The 19,359-nt window shown below is 40.7% G+C and overlaps 1 protein-coding gene across 3 annotated transcripts in view; it reads right to left on the bottom strand.

Annotated features, from left to right (window-relative positions):
* Adcy8 (adenylate cyclase 8) overlaps nucleotides 1-19,359 on the bottom strand; it is a 229,597-nt gene that overhangs the window by 108,961 nt on the left and 101,277 nt on the right. For all 3 annotated transcript variants that reach the window (XM_004656171.3, XM_045143768.1, XM_012948266.2), the window contains exons 4-5: nucleotides 16,981-17,092; nucleotides 7,320-7,447 (exon numbers count right to left, since the gene is read on the bottom strand). In XM_004656171.3, coding sequence (XP_004656228.1) covers nucleotides 7,320-7,447; nucleotides 16,981-17,092 — 240 coding nt within the window. The remainder of the gene's footprint in view (nucleotides 1-7,319; nucleotides 7,448-16,980; nucleotides 17,093-19,359) is intronic.

The following is a 19,359-nucleotide window of genomic DNA, read 5'->3' as shown; positions in this document are numbered from 1 at the left end:
GCATCCTCAAGCTCCCACTGCCACGCCTTCCCCATGACAGACTGACTGCACCCTGGCAAACTATAAGCCAAAATAAATCATTTCTTCCTTTAGTTACTTTCTGTCAGGTATTTTGTCACAGCAGTGAGCAAAGTAACAAATATAAGTGTATTTAATAACATTTTAGATGTGTATGAGAAGGGGACCTTACATGGAAAGAAAAAGGCAAATGGAAAGCGGGCAGGGGGAAGGGAGGGAAAAGGAAAGAGGGAGGATGATGAACTGGAGGAAGAAAGGAAGGAAGCAAAGGAAGAAGAGGTGGAGGAGGAAGAGAAGAAGTAGGAAATGGAGAGAAACAAAACCAAATACAGTAACAACAAAATGCCAAACGATAAGCAAGAGGGAGAAAGGGAAAAGGGTTCCAAGAGGCAGATTCGGTCTTCTTGCCTCAAATGAGGAGAAGCAAGTTCATCACCACTTTGTACTTCTTGTCGTACTGTGCTGCCTGGCAGAGCAGCCCTGGCACAAGGAGTAGGACCTTTGCTCTAATTAACTGCTGGGGAAAAGCCAGTTTCTACTTGGCATTCTGGTGTCATTCCCCTGGCTTTTTAGCAATAGCACTGAAAAGGCTCGGCTCTGCAAATGTCATTAAGATTCATCAAGGACACCTTTTATAGATGATTAATAAAGATACTGTACACAGCAGAGCCCGGTGTCAACTGTGGCATCTTCTCAGCTATTAAGACTCCCTAGAATAGACCCAGCATGTGCAGAGAGGAGCCACCTGGAGCCACTTTCCAATCTATGTAATAGAAGCTATTATCTAAGCCTGTTTTAATTAATTTAATTTTATGAGCAGACATGCTTGGGCTGGTGCTAAATGCTTTATTAAAAATAAGGTTAAACTCGGTGTCTTTTTTGTCATTCATCTAGCTAATATCATATCTCTAAAATCAAGTATTTTCAATGGGATGAGCTTTTTTTATTATGAGGTTCTTTTGATTAGCAATTATTCTCTTATGATGTCCCTGGATGTTTACTGATTTTTCTGCATTCAACATCTGTTTTGTTAATTTAATAGGGCTGTGGCATCTCCTAAGCTATACACCAATCCTTGAGGTATTGATGTCAATTCCAGGCATCAGGGGCAATTGAATAAATCTAGATATGAGCGGTAGACACCACAACGGTTATGACTATGGAGCCACATGGTTTTGGATAGTCAGCACGGGGCTGGATGGACAGCTTGGGGCAATCATCCACCTCTGTGTGTTTCAGTTCCCTCAAGGTGAAGCTCGTTTCCAGAGGCCTCAGTAGTCAGGACATGTCTGTACAGCTGTACTAGCTGTCCATGGTGGGCGTCCCTTCTGGTCAGTGGCTCTGGACTATTCTGATTAGTACACATGTAGCTACACCGAGTACTGACTATTTAGCCTATCACCCCAGCTCAACTCCCAGAATCATTACAAGGACTTAAGGAGATAACACAAGTCAACTACTTTTTATCCCCAGGATTCGATATACTGTGTTTCATATACTGAAGCTGCTATCGTTATTTTAGTATTTTAGAAGTCATGATAATGGGTTCCTGTAACTTAGTTGAGTCAAATTTCCCCCCACCTAAAAGATCTACTTGTAAGGGTCTATTAGAACATTTATGTGGTGATGTGGTACACTATTTGCATTTTTTTTTTTTTTTGGTTTTTGAGGTAGGGTCTCACCTTAACCTTTAACTTGATCCTCCTACCTCTACCTCCCGAGTGCTGGGATTAAAGGCATGTGCCACCATGCCTGGCACCATTTGGATTTTAATGGAAGACTCACAGGTTGGGTTGGAATCATCTCCACCTTTGCATACAAGGCCATGGGTCATCCTCCTCTGACCACCTGTCCAGTAAGAGGTGGGAAACAGACCAAGTCTGCTCCTGTGGCTGAAGAGCTACCTAGTGCATACAGCATGACACTTGCAAGTCACTCTTCGGGGGAAGATTTTCCATAATTATGTTGAACATAAAATACATTGTTTGTTGTACTAATCATAGAATCCCGACTGTTTTCTTCTGGTGATTTCATTAGTAGGTAGGGAGTGCGTTATTTACTTTTCATGGTTTTTTTTTTTTTTCCTAATTGGTTGTTGTTCTCTTGTGTTATGTTTGGCAAAGATATTTAATATTATTTCAATTTTTTTTTTACAATTTGTTGTGACTTTGTGGCTTACCATAGGATGCCTCATAGAGAATCTTTCATTTGCTTTGAGAAGCATATGCATTCCACGGCTGATAATAGAATGTTCTGTAACTGTTAAACTTATCTGGCTTAGGGTGGAGTTGAACTCTGCTATTCCTTTTCATCTGTGGGATTTGTTCATTGACCAAAGCACAATGTTAGAGCTGTATTGAACTCACTCTTCTCCTTATTTGTATTAACAATATATAATAATATATATTTTAGGGCCATGATATTGGGTGCATATTTATTACAGTTGTTATTTCTTCTAGTTGAACTGGTACTTTAGCATTATATATTGACTTTGTTTCTCTTTTGTTTAAAGACTACTTTATTGATATAAGTATGGTATCTTTGGATTCTACTTACACAGACTGTATTCTCTCATCCTTCCAACTCTCAGCTTATTTATTCATGTTCTGTTTATGCAGTGAGTTTCATTTAAGCAACACATAGTTATGTCTAGATTTTGTAATCCATTCTGCCACTTTATGTCTTTTAATTGGAGAATTTAGTCACTTACATTGCAAGCAACTATTCACCACTACAGTCATTTTTGCTTGTTTTCTAGTTTTATTATAATTCCAATGCAAGTAAAGGTTATCCAATTTGTTGGCGAATTATTATTCATAATAACCTCTTACTATCCTTGTTGTTTTGTGGTGTCAGCTTTAATGTTTCTTCTCTAATTTATGATGGTCCTGATTAGGATCGCTTCTCTTCTTTTCTTAGTCTATGTAAAGATTTACAGCTTGTAAAAACTCTTTTAAAAAAGTTTTACTGATTTTTTTCTGTTGAATTTTCTGATTTGATCTTTGTTACTTTTTTCCTTAGGCTCACCTTAAAATATTTTATGTTTTCTCAACTTTTGAGAGACCATATTAGGTTTTTATTTGAGATATGTCTTCTTTATTTTTAATATTTTTACTTATTCATTTGTGAGGAGGGAGGGACACAAAGACACACACACACAGAGGTTTTTTAAATCTAGGTGTTTATTGTTATAGACTATTCTTGTAAAATTGCTTCTGCAATATTCCATAGGTTTACATGTTGTGTTTCTCTCTTCCTCTAATTTTCATGTATTTGTGTATTCTATGAACTTCCTTCTGCCATTATCATTTTTAGTATTTAAATTTTTTTCAATGAATAGTATATGAACATATGGCAATTTGCTTATATTGCTGTCCAGTTTGTTTTGTCCCCTCCCCCTTGCTGCGCATCCAGTGAGAAATGAAACAATACAGAAGGGAGGGGCCTGAGGGAGCAGGGACAGAAGGGGACAGAGGCACAGGGCATAATCACATTCCCGCATGCTCATAATCCAGGTTCTCATAAAAAGTAAAATAAAAGCAGGGAAAACTGCCATTGTGTTTTGATTGGATAATTTAATCCATTTACATTGAAGAGAAATACTGATAATTGTTACTGTTAATTGTTTTTTGGTTGTTTTATAGATTTTTTGTTCTTTTCTTCCCTTATTGCTATCTTCCTTGGAGGCAAAGTGATTTTTCTCTAGTGGCACATTTTATTTCCTTGTTTTTCTTTTAGTGCTTTGCATAATTTTAGATTTTTGCTTTGGAATAACCAAAAGCCTTACAAAGAATCCTATAGTACTAATGAATGTCGTGAAGTTGATGAAATTTTTCTTTCAGCTTGAAGAACTCCCTTTACCATTTCTTGTCTAATGACAAAGCAAATTCAACAGTTGTTTTCATAAGAAAACATTTTTCTTTTCATTTCTGGATGTGCCAGGGCCTCTAGCCACTGCAAACGAATTCCAGACACATGTGCCACATTTTGTAGGGGGCTTACATGTGGAACTAGGAATCAAGCCTGAGTCCTTAGGCTTCAGAGGCAAGCACCTTAACCCCTAAGCCATCTCGCCAGCCCTGTTATTTGTATAATTGTGTGGGTACACATGCATGGTGTGTGTATGTGTGTTTGTGTGTGTGTTAAGTTGTATGTGTACATGAGTGCAGAAGCTAGGCGTTAATGCCAGATGTCTTCCTCAATCATTCTCCACCTTATGTGTTGAAACAAAGACTCTCATCTGGACCCAGAGCTCACTTATTCAGCTAGTGAAGCTAGCCAGGTGGCCCTGGAGAAGGCCCTGCTTCTGGCTCTTGTGTGCTGGGATGGCAGGCAGGCTGCCACACCTGCCTGGCGTTTACATGGGTGCTGGAGGTCTGCTTTCACAGTGAGCACTTCACCAACCGCTCCTCAGCTACTACTTGCTTCTTTTCTCTTTATGGTTTCCACATGACATTTGCTAATTTTTAAATACTATGTTTTTTAAAATTTATTTGAGAGTAACAGACACAGAGAGACATGCACCTGGAGTTTGTTTGCAGTGCCTGGAGTCCCTGGAGTGCCCATTTTCTCTTTGTCTACCTCTTTCTTTCTCAAATAAATGAATAAATAAAAAAATATTTTTTTAAAGACAGTTATTGTGAATTTTTTGTCAGACAGTTTGAGTCTGTCCCTGGCACTTTATTTTATCCATTTCCTTGACTGTCTTTATCTTTTGTGGTCACATGTCACTCTATGTCTACTTGACAAAAGTGCCAATTTCAGTTTTCACAGACAGGCTCTTTTTCTGGGAATGCCTCAGAACAAGGATAGTGGTTGTGTGTGTGTGCACTACAACCCTAGGTTTTCTAAGGATTATGACTGTTGGCATTGTCTGAGAGATGCTAAAGCCAGGAAGTTGATTCCGTGATAGTACTCTAATGCCGTGTGCAGCCATGATGGATCTGGAGTCTTTGTCCATAGCTGCCAGCCTAGAATCTCATATTGTGGAATTTGCCCCCAGTAATAAATTTTATTATGATATCCCTATTGTGGAGGCTCGAAGCAAAGCCTTGTTCTTACCTCCCCATATGTTCTCAAGTACATGGTAGCACTCTCCCCTCTCTGCAGTTGGAGTTATGGAAGAGTTGGTACCAGTGATACAAAACTATCCTTCATGTATTTTCTTTTTATTATATGTATTTTATTGCATGCATTCATTTTTTTTTTCTTTTTGGGGGGCTGACTACCAGATACTGGCATCCCTTAGCTGGATTTCTCAGCTCTTATGAAGGTATTTTCATGTGAAAGTATTCTTTCAAAATAATGTTTCTGTAGTGTTATGACCTTAGACACTCCCACTCTGCCATCTTCTCCCTCATAAACTACTTTGAAACCTGTTGATGGTCTGAAAGCAGTAGATGTTCCTGGCTTGTCCTGATGATAACTACAGAGAAACTTCCATCAATCATCTAGACTTATATGTGAGTAAAAGAATCAGAGCAATTTGCATACTGGTTGTTAAATTTGTTTTAAAATGCTAAATCTTCTTGCTTGAAAAAGACAACTTTTAGAGTTACTGGCATCTACTAGCAAGAAAGGATTCTAAATACCATTTACTCATCATAGCATTAGGCTCCTCATTGATTTAAAAAAAAAAAAGTCAAAAAGAAAGACAGGAGTAGGCTGAGAAACAATGCAGACAATACTTCTAACTAGGACCCAGTTTTCACAACTAGCAGAGTGGCCATGAGATGGGGATACCTGTTAATAAATGATTTGTTGCTATTACACTCCAACACATGCATTATATTATCATGTAACTTTAAGACTTTATATTGTCCATTACATATTCCAGTTGGAACAAGTACTTTGTGGTAGAATAAAAATTGCTTTTTGTATAAGTGATAGATAGTGAAGATTGATAACTTTTTGGTCAAACCATATAATTTAGATGCTTTTTAACACACGTTAATGTGCAAGTATTTTTCAGCAACTATCTCAGAGTGCAATTCATGGCAGTAAGGAAAAACATTCTAGAAATCTGAGACAATGGAAGCAAGGTTTGCTTAAATCCAGAGTTCCTGTTCATTCCTCTGTGCCATGATTTCTCATTAACTAGAAGAAATAATGCTGGACCTCAAGTCTCCTACATTATAATCAAGGAGTTCTTTGGGTATTAATAGACTCTGAGTAATACAGTTAAAAAATATGCAACAAAATTGTCTTATCCTAAAGAAGTAAATGCAGTGCTTAATAAATGAACAAAAGAGAATGCCCTTGAGTTATTTCAACCTATCTAAGTTTGACTCCTCATTGTCCAACTCCCAACCTCCAGGAAATCCTTAAATTAGCTATAGAGTTGTCAGGGAACAAGTTTCTCTCTAGGAAGGGACGTGATGCTGCTTAGCACATAGTGAGGCATTGTAACAAATTTCAACCCTGCCCATGCCGTCACTGAGGCATGTCTTCTGTTGAAGGTTAAGATATGAAGTTCTATGGAATGTCTGCAAAGGCTTGTGCTATTTGAATGTGTGCATGTGGTGACAGCACAGACCTTTTGAACTGATAGAGACTGCAGAGATATCTGTTTAGTTTCCTCCCTGTGTAGAAATTAAATGAACTTCCTTCAAAGCTCTTCACTCTATCTCCAAAATCCTGCTGAAGTGTGCTTACATATCTCTACCCTGGAAGGATTAATTATTCTTCAATCCCCCTACTTGTCTGGATTTAATTTTTTAAATTTTTTTTGTTCATTTTTATTTATTTATTTGAGAGTGACAGAAAGAGAAAGAGGCAGAGAGAGAGAGAGAGAGAGAGGGACAGAATGGGAGCGCCAGGGCTTCCAGCCACTGCAAACGAACTCCAGATGCATGTGCCCCCTTGTGCATCTGGCTAACGTGGGTCCTGGGGAAATCAAGCCTTAAACCTGGGTCCTTAGGCTTCACAGGCAAGCGCTTAACTGCTAACTATCTCTCCAGCCCTTGTCTGGATTTTAATACGGAGCTTATTGCATCTCATCACAATTGTTTATGTGTTGTCCATTCCTCCCTGCACACTGTGACTCTCTAAAGAGGTCCTTGCTCATTTTCTTCTTCTCTGTATCCCCACAAAGACATTCACAAAACATAATTGAAAGTGAAGTATAATCACAAAACTAGGAAGTTTATATGAGAAGATTAGTGGACATATAGCATTTGTGAGAAAAGAGAAAGGTCTGTATCGCATACTATGACTCATAGGAAAGGATAGAAGGAAGGGACCATGGGTCTTCCTCACACTATACTGAAGGCTCAGAAACTAGGGAGGAGATCAAAAACTACCTGATGGTTTTGATCATGCTGAGGCCCATCTCCACACAGCAGTGGGCGTGGTCCTGGCGGGGCTCAGGGAGTCCAGAGACACAATAGTAGCAGTCCCCGAGGATTTTGATGCGAAGGCAGTGATGCTCCTGGAAGGAACAGAGTGGGAAGGAAAGGACTGTGTCAGCAGGAGGACCGGGTCTTCAGCAAGCCTAGGGAAAGATGCAAGCAAGGTCAGGTGGTCTACACCATGAGCTCAGGTGCACTCACCTTTAAAAGGCCCTTCTACCATTCTTACAGTTTGGATCTGCAGTGTCCCCTAATGTAATGTTTGGATCTATTATTCCTATAGTTTGGATCTGCTCAGTGCTTTTGCAAAGTGGTGGAAACTTCCAGTCACTGGCGTGGATGTTCCCTGGAAGATGATCATGGGACCACACTGCACATCCCTGCTCTTTGCTTCCCAACCACCTTGAGGCTAGTAGCTAGCTATGTTGTGTGATTCCTGCCTTGTTTTTCTGTCTCACTGCAGTCTTGATGCACTAAGACCAACTAATCATTATTGATACTCAAAACTCTGAGCCAAAATAAGTCATTTCTGTTTAACTTATCTGAAATATTGTGTTATAATAAGGGAAAGTTTGCTAACACTTTCTTGGGACAGAATGACCCCTGAGATAGTGGCTAGATTTTAGTCCTTAGTGCCTATGACTCTAGCTCCATGGGTGGGGAATCTCCTTGGGGAGGCAGGGCTCCAGGACTGGGGAAGGAAATTATTAACAAAAAGGGACAAGCTATCAAGCACTGTGCTGATGTCCTAGTCTCACAGAGAGTTTGGATAAATTCATTTTCCGAATAAAAAAACAGTCAACAGAAAAAATAGAAATGGAACTAGTTGTATCAATTTTCCATATGAGCCAGATTTCCAGGTCTTGCTAACCTCCCTAATGGGCATGGTGCCATTCTGTAGGACTGTGGGACGCACGGCCATTCCAGGGGTATTTGTGGCGCTCAGGCTCTGACTGTCGGCTGCTACAGTGCAGTTAACATTGCAAGAGAGTAAACAACAAAGTCTGGTTAGTAAGGGGAGCTCAACCTTTCAGTTTCTTATAGGACCTTGAACACCATGGCTGAAATGAAAACTAGGAAGTACCTTGTCTATCCATACTGCCCGTGCCCAGAACTGAGGGGCCCACAGACCATTATCAAACAATAAATATGAAAGGGCTTGGGGTATTGTCATAAGGGAAAATGTTTAAAACTTTTCTCTAAAGAACTATGAAATATCTGTCGACAATCCCCAAAAGCCACATTGGAAACATTGCCAGCCGTATATGGTAACACACACCTGTAATCCCAGCACTCAGGAGGTAAGGCAGGAGAATCAGAAGTTTAAGGGCAGCCTTTGCTACATAGAATGTTTGAGGCCAGTTTGGGCTACATAAAACCCTGTCTCAAAGAGCTAAGAAGGAAAAAGGAAAAAAATAAAGGACGAGAAGAAGAAAATAAGGAAGAGAAGGAGAAGCTGGAGGAGAAGAAGAAGAGAATAAAAGGAGGGGATGAAGAATGATAAAAAAAATTATGTACTAGACTTATTACTTCAAAAAAAGGAAGGACATTTTTAGCTCCTCAAAACAAGAAAGATACATTATTAGAATAAAGAACATATTTAAATAAATACAACATTATAAAACTCACTACATTGCTCCTATCTTGGTTGTTGCTTTTCCTACCTTGTGCTCACAAGCTAAAATCTTCTGTTTTTAAATGTAGATTCCCATAGGAGAGAAAACATTTGATACTTGCTTGTCTGAGGCTCGTTTCTTTCCTTTAACATATGATCTCCAGCTCCATCCCTTTTACTGGAAATGTTATAATTTCGTTCTTCTTTATAGCTGAATAAATTTCCACTGTGTATAGTTATCTAGATTTATGTTTCCATGAATATATATCTATCTATTTATATGTGACACATGAAATGGGACCATGAAGCTAGGTGTGATGGCTCACATCTTTAATCCCAGCACTCGAGAGGCTAAGATAGAGTCTCTGTGAGTTTAAGGTCAGAGTGGGCTATAGCATGAGTTCTAGCTCAGCTGGGACCTGCTTCATATAACTACAAAAAAAGAAGAAGAAAGAAAATAAATGGGGTTATGAGAGGTGGAGAGGACATCTAAGGGGCAGGGATAAGAGGTTAATGGATTCCATGTGATGAAAAACAAAAGTGAGGGCTTATTGCAGGAAGGAAGAGGATCAGCAAAGAGGGAGAAGGAGGTGGGGAGGGATTTGGAAGAGCAATAAGGGAGAGGGACAAATAAGAACACAATATAATGACTCATATGTGTAAAATACCACAAGAAAACATTTCTTTGTAGGCTAAACTTAAAAAGATAACTAAAAATTCCCAACTTTTGTCTGTGAAGAACTTGAAGACCAGTGTTCAATCCCTTGCTCTGCCTTTGTAGAGCATAACACTGAGGCTGGAAGTCAAGGGCCTGTGATTTCATCTATAAATGGTCACCCGGGGCCAGCACCTGGTTGAGTGACTCAGGCTGGTGGGAGATGGTGTCCCTCCCTGTGGGCTATGGGGAGAGAAGAGAGAAAGAAGTAAAGCAAAAAGTGCTTCGGTCTAAATTCAGTGATCTGTATCCCAGTCACATGTACGAGCTGTGTGTCTTTATGTAACATATTGAAACCACTGATATGTGAGCTGTAAATAACTATATGTGACAAGTGCCAAAAGATCCACCTAACCCTTCATGCATAACAGTGTAAGCGTGGCCACCCTGTGGCAGTGACAATGACACTTGGAAGTAGCCTTCCCTGTGTTCAACCTGTGGGTTCTATCCTTTTACTTTGAGCCTCCCAATAAAGCCTTGTAAACCAGGGCAAGTGGATGCCACATCTGGTTTATAGTTAGGAATATCACAGCATGAAGGATTCAGGAAACATAGAGGGGTCACAGATGAGCTGGTTCAAACTCATCACCTGGAGAGGAGTAGTACTCTTCTGATCAGCGATTCCCCCATGAATACAGAAACAAAAACATTTTTGAAAAATCTAAGTGAACACAGGAGCCCATAGCTATGAGCATGTGCCACGTGACAGATGAGTGAATTGCATCCTATGTACCTTGCATATCTCCATAGTCATTTTCTGTGTCATGAACCATTGTACAGTGTGCCGCAGGCTGAAGGAGGCCCAGCCACACTGCGTGTGAAGAGGCACACTTGCACTTGGGATTCAAATTTATACCTGCCTGACCATGGTCCCCCTATAGTTTTTCTCCACTGTAAGAACTATAGGAAAAATTAAGAGTGGCAGCTCACCTGATAAACCTATGTGCAAGGAAGAAAAATTTGTGTTGTGAAAGGAGATTGTATAGAATGATTTCTTATCTTTTCAGGGAAGACATTAAAAACTGATGTTCAGGGTTCATTCTTTCTTACAGACAAAAAGCAAAGAGGCTGGCTTTCTGGAAAATCTGTAAGCCCTAGGTAAATGAAGCATCATCTTTCTATCATCTATTTCTGTGAACATAAGTATATTACGTAAGTTATATTTTACATATAAAATATATACTGTATGTTTAACATTTATCCAAGTATATTAGAGAGACATGTAAGTGTCTACCTGCCTATGTGTATGCAAAAATGTTTATATTAGAATGGCCTGGCTTCGTATCTGACAAGTTCTGGCCATTTTTCAGATATTTTAAAATCATGTTTGATGAACTGTCCAGATAACTTTATAGAATGTTCCAAGTAAATTCCTTCTTCCGGAAACTGCTTTGAAAAGTTCATATTGGAGAAATCAGGCTGCTTTGGAAAAAGCACCATTGAAAAGAAAAATAAAGAAGGGTGAGGGGCTTCTTCCAAACTTTATTAAGTTAGTTTTGTAATAATTCCTTTTCTCCCATCTTGATAGATTTGTTATTAAAAACATGTTGGGAAAATATAAGGAGTTTATTAAACCACATACCTAGATAGTAGGCAAAAATTGGAATGTCCATGTACTAATTGTGAAAGTTGGTTATAATGTGTTGGAAAGCTTAGGATTATAGTAATGTGTATGCCCTGTAATGTACAGCTTTCATGTGTCAATTTCATGTAACAAACAAAAGTGTTTCTGTTTAATAAGCAGAAAAATAATATTAAAAATAAAAAAGAAATTCTCAAAACATATCCTATGCTCCTGTAAGTAACGTTTCACCACACTCCACTAAGAAAGAACAATAAACTTGTTTACCAAGAAAAAAAATTAACATCACCAATGTATGGTAACAATGGTTTATAATTGAAAGCATAATAAATTTTTAGTTATTTCAAATATTTTATTATATATTTATTTATTTGAGAGAGAGATTGAGAGAGAGAGAGAGAGAGAGAGAGAGAGAGAGAGAGAGAGTGAAATGAAGAATGGGAACATCAGGGCCTCTAGCTGCTGCAAGCACACTCCAGATGCATGTACTACCTTGAACATCTGGCTTATGTGGGTCCTGGGGAATCAACCCTGAGTCCTTTGGCTTTGCAGACAATCACCTTAACCACTAAGCCATCTCTCCAGTCCAATTTTTAGTTATTTTATCTAATTGGAATCAAAGTCATACAAGAGTACATTGTCCAATAACACTGAACTGTCGATAAGGTCAAAGCCCCCTTACCACCACATATGGTATACCCTGAGAACCCAGTGCCTGCCTGCTTCTCAGAAGCAGTGGTGCAGGTGCGTGTGTGCACACACGTAACACCTACGTCCTATGTTTCCTGATCTTCAGCAATGTTTTTATCATGCTATGTTTATAGATGTCAAACATGATTTTTCCATGTAGTGGCATGCCATGAAATCATCCTATTCCATATGCAAAAATGCTACCTTGCACTTAATCTATCCATCAACTCCCAATAGTGATGGGCTTGCTCTTTACTGATCAAAAACTGAGGCTGCTTCTAGTTTTGACAGAAAGTTAATAAAAAGTTGTAAGATACTTGTAATGCCGTTAGTATTACAATATGACAATCATTGTTTTAAGGTCTTCATTATGTATGTTCTCCCTCTGTTCCTAATTTGCATGGGAAAAAGGCCAATTTGTGTATATGTGTGTGGAGTGGGAAGTATGTCTGGTGTGTGTGTAGTGTGCATGTATGTACAGTGTGTGCCGATACATGTGCCCTGTGCACGTGGCTGAGGAGGCCAGAAAACATCGTCTATCACCTCACCTGTCACCGTTCTGTTTTGCTTCCTTCAGAGCAAAAGTGGCTAGCTGGCCATTCTCAGTGATTCTCTAGTCTCTGCTTCTCACACGACTGGGCTTACAGGCATGCATGACCATACCCAGCTCTTTCTGTGGATGCTGGAGATTAAACTTAGGCCCTCATGTTTGCACGGCGAGTGCTCTTACCCATTGAGCCACCTCACAGCCCGGGACTATGCTATTTATTTGTTTGTTTGTTTGAGAGAGAGAAAGAGGCAGAGGGAGAGAGAGAAAGAGAGAGAGAGGGAGAATGGGTACATCAGGGCCTCTAGCCACTGCAAACAAACTCCAGATGCATGTGCCCCCTTGTGCATCTGGCTTATGTGGGTTCTGGAGACTCAAACCAGGATCATTTGGTTTTGCAGGCAAATGCCTTAACTGTTAAGCCATCTCTCCAGCCCATGACTATGCTATTTTTAAAGAGATCAAAGACTAGCATTACCAAAGTTTGTCAACAGCACTATGAAGAGTCAAAAATGCTCCAAGGCTAACAGCTTGAACCCCAAGGGCCCAGAAGACTTCACACTAAGAGGACCTTTGATAGAAGACTTTGAAGTTATCCTTGCGTTTTAACAATTCAGTCAGTTAATGATACAGTGTAAGCTATATGTAAGGACGTTCTCTCTGATCTCTGTGTAATGAAAATCTACAGAAAAGTATTAGGAGAAGGCAAGTAAGGGCTTTGTAGAACCACAGGTTAAAAAAAAATAAGGGCTGGAGAGATGGCTTAGCTATTAAGGCACTTGCTTGCAAAGCCAAAAACCAGGGTTTAATTCCTCAGGGCCCATGTAAGCCACATGCACAAGGTGGCACATGTGTTTGGAGTTCATTTGAAGTGGTCAAAGGCCCTGGTGCACCCATTCTCTCTCTGTCTCCCTCTTTCCCTTTTTCTCTCCCAAATAAACAACAACAGCAGCAACAACAACAACAAAATAAGCAAGTGCAATTCCCTTTTATATAATGGCAAAGTAATAGCCTAGCTGATTATATGACTCTTTCTGGGACAGAAAGAGTTAAGAGTGTTTTCAATTTTCTAAGTGAGGAGAATCATTTTCACTAATTCATTGACAGAGGTTATCAAACCTTCTGAGACAAGTTCTCCTATAACTGCAGGTGCTGAGGCACGTGTGGAGGAGAGTAAAGGAGCTGACTGGGAGTGACTGGAAGTGACTGGGAGTGACTTGCAATGAGGACTGATTGTGAATTGAACTGTGCTGAGATGCTTCACAAGTATTGCTTAAGGTTATTTTTCATTTTGATTTTGGTAAGAAACAGTGACTCAGAGAGGCACTCTGCCCCGGGTACGTTCAAGGAAAGCCCATTCCTGTAGCTCCCCCTTTAAGGCGTCCTGCATGAGCACCTCTAGCCTCATCCTTTCCTCCCTCACATGTCTCGGGCCTGGCTTGGTGGTCAAGGAGCATGCAGCTGCCCTCAGTGGGCCTGGGTTTCAGTCACAAGTGTACCAGCTGTGAACAGTTCTAGATCATTGGCTTCTTTGAGACTCAGCCTCTCTGTGTAAACTGGGAACGCATGAGTCTGCCTTGCAGGTTTGTTGTGAGTGCACAGTGAGTGATCAAGGAAAACTTCATCAGAGGACCACACTCAGCACTAGGTGGCCTGTGGTGTTTAAATTTAACAATCTTACCAAAATCAGTGATGAATATACTCTACCATAGATCTCTCACTTGATTGTCATTTTCTCCTTAAAATCTTTTAACCAGAGCTGGAGAGCTAGCTTAGCAGCTAAGCACTTGCCTGTGAAGCCTAAGGACCCTGGTTAGAGGCCCGATTCCCTAGGACCCAGGTTAGCCAGATGCACAAGGGGGCACATGCATCTGGAGTTTGTTTACAGTGGCTGAAGGCCTTGGTGTGCCCATGCTCTCTCTCTTTCTCTCTCTCTCTTTCTTTGCCTCTTTCTCTGTCTGTTGTTCTCAAGTAAATCAATAAAAATAAACAAAATATTAAAAAAAATCTTTTAAGTACATGCATGTCTCAGGTGATCGATGTCTTCTTCCATCCATTAGTCTTTGGCCAGCTACATATTCCCTCTTAGCCTTCCCTCCTACTGTGGAATCGGTAGGCTGAAAAGTCTACACTTGAGAACACCCCTTAAATGCTACACCTTGCTCTCCAAGACTCGTTACACCTCCTTCAGGGTCATTTGCGGCTAGCATCTTCCATGCCCTTCACCAAGCAGCCTCAAGAGTCTCAGAACTCCCCAAACAAGTAAGGCACTTTTACACTTCTCTATCTTCTCACGGAGTCTAAAAAACCCTCATCTAACCTGATGTCACAAAGGCTCCTGCTGCCCTTCCAACTCCAGCCAGCAACTGGCTTCATCACTGCTCCAGTCCCCGAGCCTTGGCGGCTCTGTCCTTGCCCCATGGGATGCTTGTACTTATTATTTACAATTGTATTTATTATCACATTGCTGCAGTTATTATAGACTTGTTATTTTCCCTTGGTAGACTTTTCCTCAGGGAAGGGACTGGGTTTTTCTTCCCAAAGTCGTGTATTGTGCTAAGCACATAGCCAGTATGCAGAAAGTGATTGAATAATTTGGATTCAATTTAATTTTGCTACTTTTTTCTTTGTTTAACTGGGGTTTACCGTGACACCAGAAACTGACATTCATTGTATCTTTTTATTCTCAATGAAGACCTTTTATTCATCTTTATATCCTTAAGCAAAAAGCAAATGGAATGAGTGTAGTGGATACTAAACATCACTGATGCAATGACAAAAATAAATCATTTATAAATTGTAAAAATATTAAATATATTTCCCCTAAATCTCTAGTTTTAGATGAAATTAAATGCTTTTACTGGAGGAGACCTGTGTTCTCACCTCCTCCCTTCGCCTGCCAGTCTCTTATCTAATAGTTGCCCAGTTGCTTCAGCTTAAGAGTTTAGGTTTCCTGGCTAATTTCTGTCTAGATTTCCTTTCATTTCTACCACTTGCTCCCTTGTATTTTTTCCATCATGCAACATCTTCTGTTTTCATATACAGAGTCAGATCTCAGTTCTCGTATGAAACACCTCTGTATAAAACACCCTTCCATGATTTTTTCAGTTTGCTAATTAGTATATAAATTATATACAACAAGATTTTCTATGTTGACACATGTTAAGCTATGCAGCTACTATAATAAAGACACAAGTCAGCCATGGCATGCTGCAAATCACCCTACCACAGACTCCTTTCGAGCATCTATCTTTTCCCATAACAGCATTCTACCTTGTCATAGACAGGACCACTTGCTAGCGATCCATGCACTTCCACCATTTACTTAACTGCTTTCTGTTGTAACTTTACCTTGTACAGAGACTTTCTTGTGAATCACAAAATATCTATGCTGAATCTCTTGAACTTTTCACTTGATGTATTGTATTGAATTTGAGATTCATTAATATTGCATGTATCAGATCATTTTTAAATTTTTGAACAATTTCCCAATGTGTTTAATTATCCCATTATTAAGAATCAGCTTCAAGAGAGTTTCTCCTGGAAGCCTTTTCTGACCCAAAGGTTATATGTTACTTCTGTGATTCACAGTTAACTTTGTTATGGCATTATACCACCTGCGCCCTGATTATCCACTGATGCGTCCCCAACAAAACTTAACTTTAGAAAAAGAAACATATCCAATATGTCTCCATTATTCTCGTATTTGTGATATATGGTTTCGTGTACAACATCTAGTAGATGTTCAGATGTGGGATCTGCCACTTGATGTAGCCATTATCTACTTCTCACCACGGCTACGGAGTCTGCACTGTTACGTGTGCTTTACAAAGCCGGAGCTCAGGTCCCTCCTACTTGAACCCGAACTCCACCCTCAATGTGATGCGACTCTACAACTTGAGTGGCTTCAGGAATACAAGTCTGTTTCGATAGCAAGTGCCCACTTCCCTTCCTATTGTCTAGCTCAATTCTGCTCAAGGCAGCTGAAACGAGAAGGTGATGTCTTGTTGGCCGAAAATAAAGCTCTCAAGTTAGGTCAACCAAAATAGTGGTGGGATGGCCCAGCATATTACTGGTTCTTGAGAACAGGCTAATTCACTGCAGATGGCCAGGGTTGGCTTGGAAACAACAGGCAGCCGGCACACTGTACACCAGCTCTGAGCCTGCAGCTGGATGGCACCTGGCCACATGAAGGGGAATGGAAAGCAAAAAGAAAAGACTGGTCTGATTATCACCCAACCAGCTGTCTCTCAATTGGGGAAAATTAACGTGAAAAGCCTCCCACCTGAGACTGATAAATAACTAACAGTACTAAGAATGTGAGAGGGCCAGAGGTTCATGCTTGGGCACAGGATGCAGAACAGCAATGGCACTGATGATAAAGACTGAGTCCCTTTCCTTTCTAATTCCACATGCAGGCTCCCACTTTCGGAAAAGACTCAGAGGGAATTAAATTCAACTCACATGGGCCAGCCGATCAAATCTGGCAAAGAGCTCGTTGAGCATCCTGACCAGCTCCTGAGCAGACAAGGTCGTAGAGAGGTTTGTAAATCCTTTAACATCTGCAAAAAGAATACTAAACAACAGGAAAGGGGGAGGGGGTGGGAAAAGGCATATTAATATTTTAGCCCATCTGGGAGACACATAAACTCCATCCAAATCAATCAACTGCTTCTGTGCCTGAGACGTTAGCTCCTCCTGCCATGGCATTAAGAGAAAGGGCTCAGTGTTTGACATCTATGTCATCAGAGTGTCCACCAACAGGTCAGGAGGGACACAGGGACAACTGAAAATGTCTTGTCCTGTGGAGTGGAACCACTCCAAAAACCACTCCAAAGGGGATAATTGGTCACTATGAATAGGTTCATTTGTTATGCAAAGCAAAGCAAAACTTTAGGAATTATACAGATGTCATGAATATAGAACAGATCAGACTCTGGGTGTGGAGAGAACACAGAAGCTCATGTAGTGCTCAGTGACATGTCTTCTATTCCAATGGCAGCCAATGAGAATGAGGCTCTCCCCCCTACCACACACACACAAAATACATAAGACTTAGTGGAAAATCTAGGAGACCTCAGCAGAATGATTATCTAAAACATTCACATTCTCTGAGTTTCAGTGAGGTGAGGTCATCTATGTTGCGGCTTAGGAGAAGGGAAGGGGAAGGTATCCAAAGCCTCCTCTGAGCCAGGTACCATATGAGCACTGTCTTGGTCAATCTGTCTGGTTCCCCTGTTGAGTTGGCATTGTTCAATCTCTCCATTCTGCTGACAGAGATTGTCACCCTCAGGCACTTCTCCAATCCCCTTGCCATGCCGTCAGAGGTAAGGATGGGATACCAACCAGGATGTCACATTTTGTCAGTCCTCATGCCTCATGCTCCATGAAGTTTCAGAGCAGACTGCACACAGCTTATCTCTGTGCATGCCACACTTTCAGCGCTTGGTCTTTCTTTGCTTTTTCACACCTACCTGTGCTCCATGACCTCCCTATGTTGCCGTTGGACTTTTATAGGAAATGTTCCAGATGTAGCCTGTCACAGCCACCTCTAGTGTTCTGCCAAGCCTGTGTGGTGGCACTCCACTATAGTCACGTGGGGATAGTGTGACAAAAGTCACCCACCAGCATAGCACGTAGTCATCTACGTTCCACTGTTTGCTGAGCCTAACTGGCAGAAGACTTCAGAATTAAAAGTCTTCCTTCCCCAGAGTGTGGCCATAACTTCCAAGGGGCTCTACCTATTGGGGATTTTTCTAAAGGAGAACCTCATCAAGTTTCTCCCTGACCACAGTCCCATCATCTACTTCAGCCAGGGTACCAGGTGATTCTGTGCGTGTTAAAAACCAAGAAGCACCTTTTGTCACAGCTGCACAATAACCGCTGGTGACTGGTGGAGGCGGATAGATCCCAGTGCCATGTCACCGCTCCATTGCCCAAGGTCAAAAGTCTCTGGATTCTGCAATAAACTGATAGGCTTCCAACAGGAATAAACTGCACTCCTTGCCAACCTGAGGTGATGAGCTGTGCAACATAATTAATAAATAAGACTTAGAAATATACAAGAGACAAATTTTCAAGGAAAGATTCAAAAAACAAACAAGAATACTGAAAAAAAACAGTGGAGAAGAAAGAATGAACAAGGGAGGTTTCTATGAAAAGGATGTCAGGATTCTAAATAATTTTGAAAACACTTTTAACAACACAGTGGGTGGCTTTGGAGGCTGAGGAGGGGGCGTAGCAGCCGGTCTGGCTTTGTTCTCAGATACCAGCTAATAAATACCCTCCTCCACGTTCCTTGTCTCTGATCTTATTATAGCACCTAGCAGCCTCCCCCAGGCAGGTGAGGCTTCTCTAGCCCTGGCTAAGTTCATCCTCCCGATGCCAGGACTCTGGGTTTAGTTATCTTGCCACTGCCACTCTCCATCTAGCAAATCCTTGGGACCTCTATGTATGCAGGGCTCTTCTTGCTGAGGGTGCTGAGAATGTGGGGCAGGAAGCCACATGTTCATTTAGCATGGTGTGGACTTCAGAATAAAGGTCTCTAGCATATGATGAATTCAATAAGCAGGTGAGGTTGAGGGGGCAGAGGGACCTTGAGCTGCTCACCACAAGGTGCACATTAAAAACAGAAAGCAAGCGAACCTTGTTGTTGACTAAACTTCAGATTCCCAAGTCTGCTGGTGTAGATGTGTGGGCTTGTTCGATCCTTATTAATTTTTTAAAGGTATTTATTTTTCACTTCTTTCTCCATGGTGACAGGCTCTTTCATATGTCATATACACTATTTATATATAGTTATGGAATACACATACATATTTTATATTAATTAATAGTGCATTT

The sequence above is a fragment of the Jaculus jaculus genome, chromosome 2 (genome assembly GCF_020740685.1).
Source record: "Jaculus jaculus isolate mJacJac1 chromosome 2, mJacJac1.mat.Y.cur, whole genome shotgun sequence".
NCBI classification, from domain to species: Eukaryota; Metazoa; Chordata; class Mammalia; order Rodentia; family Dipodidae; genus Jaculus; species Jaculus jaculus.
The sequence above is the reverse complement of the archived record's forward strand: the minus strand, read 5'-3'. Positions and strand labels throughout refer to the sequence as shown.